At 42.4% G+C, this 2,718-nt stretch overlaps 1 protein-coding gene across 1 annotated transcript; it reads left to right on the top strand.

Moving 5' to 3' along the window:
* Window positions 1-192: 192 nt before the first annotated feature.
* FOXG_15495 (uncharacterized protein) lies at window positions 193-585 on the top strand (the record flags this gene model as incomplete). The annotated part of the gene is made up of 1 exon (XM_018395604.1): window positions 193-585. The coding sequence occupies one exon, from the start codon at window positions 193-195 to the stop codon at window positions 583-585; it is 393 nt and encodes a 130-aa protein (XP_018255768.1).
* Window positions 586-2,718: the final 2,133 nt, after the last annotated feature.

The raw sequence follows: 2,718 nt of genomic DNA, 5'->3' as shown, positions 1-2,718 counted from the left end.
TTCGCTCTGAGAATTGAAGAAAATACGCGGAAGAGATATCGACTCTTGTGGAAGCGGTTCATCGCGTTCACATTACGGGCATACCTCCTGCCAGGTGTGATCAGAGAGCGGGAAGTTAACATTCGCCTCGATTCACAAATAGCGAGTAAAGTAAAGCATTTATGGGAACATCACGCATGGCATCATATCGCCATGATGAAACCAGACTGGCCTAGGACACGTAAACCGGATCGCGAATCCAATGAAAGCCAGCGATACAGCTATGGAGATACCAACATTGATCTCTTCAATCGCGATCAAAGTGCATATAGCAATGAAATCGGCAGCCTATCTAGTGAAGAATCCAGCAACGATTACGAAAGTAGTGAAGATGAGGATGATTTTGAAGAGAGCGAAAGAGAAGTCAGTCTCGATGACTGGATGTCTGATGCGGGCAGTCGGGATGCGCCTGACATGTCGCTATTCCGGCAGGACCCAGGCCACAAATCTGAAAACGAAACTGCAGCAAAGAGCTCTGAAGACTTCCTTGAGCTCCTCTTTGGACTCAGCCTATCACTCAGCATGGAAGCTCTTGTGAATGGATAACCCGGGTCTTCGCTTCTTGTCTACTTTAGTGGCGTCTTGGGTTTCTCCTCTGACTGTCGACGTTTTCAACTAGCCAGAGAGTATTATCCAAACTTATCAGGACTTATCTGGGTGCAGCGCTTATTATTTCTTAAGTACGCACTACCGCTTCACTCGTATCCTGCTCTCGGAGTTCAACAACGGCCGCAGTTTCCGATGCAACGACTGAACGAGGTACGACAGAAGTATATGGTACAGGGTTCGCTCTCACCGTTGGCTGAGCTACATAATCTTCGTAACTTTGGTCAGAAAGTGGCGAAAACTGAGCCGCCTCCATTCCTACTCTTCTATTCCTAATTGTCGTGTACCCCTAATTGTCGCGTACCCCTGTTCACTTCTCAACTGCAGTCTATATTCGGTTTATTCCCCGGTCTCAGCGGGAAATGCTGACGATCTGCCGAGGGTCAACGAGCAGTTCAAGGCTTAGTTCGTGTTTACGTTGCAAGCAAGGTTAGTTCTGCTCTAGCTTTTAAATTTATATCGCTTAATTAACTTTTATAATTAAAATAATTCTATAATTAATTTATACTATACTTTACAGAATACAGCTTAAGCATAATAGATATAGCTACTACGACAAGCTGATAAGGCAGTGGTAGTATAAAAGTCACGTAAATTTAATAAGTCCTTTAATGCAGCCTAATCCTAGCCTCTATGCCCTTACTATCTTTTCCTCATGCATTACTGTCAAACATTAAGTGTATTCGGTTCATTGGTGTGAATTGGTGTATTCATCTTGTGTTCTGTTGAAATCTACCCCTTAGAGGTTTTGCCATTTCGGTTGTAATCTTAAAGTATCCCTGCTTGCACGTGAGACCACAGCACCTGTTCAACAATTACCAGTCTTAGATAAAACGATAATCTTATTAAGCATTAAGATAGTATCCCCTTTTCCCTTACTATATAACCAGGTCCCCTGCGTTAACCGTGGCGCGCAGCCTGAGAGTAATTCTATTAATATAAACCCCACTTTATTACATAACTGCAATAATAAAGACTATCCTTGACCCTTAAAGCGATAGAAGATATCTTATGCAAGCGCAGAGAATAGCCTGCTATATAATCGCTATACTATAGCCTGGATTTACGCGCTTTACTTCGAGATAGCTACCGCTCTAGCTATAATAGATGAGATTTATAGCTAACTACTAAGACTTTTTAATAATTATAATATCTATATGCTTAGAAGCATTAAGAATTATAATATAGTTTTTGCATAATTGCCTAAGGGTTAATATAGAAATAACTATACCGCAAGTGTATTAATAGACTTAAAGTATATTTTCCTATTAATCTGCTATAGGTTAATAGTTAGTATCAGCAGAAGAGCGCCTAGTAAGCTAGATATTCATTTAGGTGATATTATTATAGGAAGTAGGGTCATATAATATAACTTAAGGAAGGTTATAGCTAGTGTTAAGGCTTGAATAAAATAGCCTATAAACTCAATATATGTTGAAGGATATATGAGTGTAATCGGAGGTAAGGAGGTAGGAGAAATAGATGGATAAAAGGTTGTAACTGTTGAATAGATCGGCATAGGGTAGGTCTTATTGTCAGACATTACGTGTATTCGGTTCATTGATGTGAATTGGTGTATTCATCTTGTGTTCTGTTGAAATCTACCCCTTAGAGGTTTTACCATTTCGGCTGTAATCTTAAAGTATCCCTGCTTGCACGTGAGACCCCAGCACCTGTTCAACACGCGCCCTATACTTGCCATCGTGTTTCAATCTGTGCAGTCCGTATTCCTATTGTCAGGTTGGCCATCCTTCCGATCCCTTATTCGGCTCATCCATCAAGCTGTTCCTCTGCTCTGACAGAGTCCTCCGCAGTGAGCTTCTTGTACCTTCTCTCTTGAATCATATCGTTAATATCCACTAGGCCAACCTGCATGACGAACTTCTGGAACTGCTGAGCGGGGAAATGCCTTCGTGAGGCCGTCCGCAATCATCTCGGTGGTGGGAGTATGCCGGACCGAGATCCCGCTTAGCGAGTGCTTCCTGGCGTAGCAGGTGTTTATGGATGTCGACGTGTCGAAGTTTGGCTCTGCAGGAGCGCCACGTCGGAATTAATAAGCCGAATGGTTCTGCG

This window comes from Fusarium oxysporum, chromosome 15, assembly GCF_000149955.1.
Source record: "Fusarium oxysporum f. sp. lycopersici 4287 chromosome 15, whole genome shotgun sequence".
Lineage (NCBI taxonomy): Eukaryota > Fungi > Ascomycota > Sordariomycetes > Hypocreales > Nectriaceae > Fusarium > Fusarium oxysporum.
The sequence above is the reverse complement of the archived record's forward strand: the minus strand, read 5'-3'. Positions and strand labels throughout refer to the sequence as shown.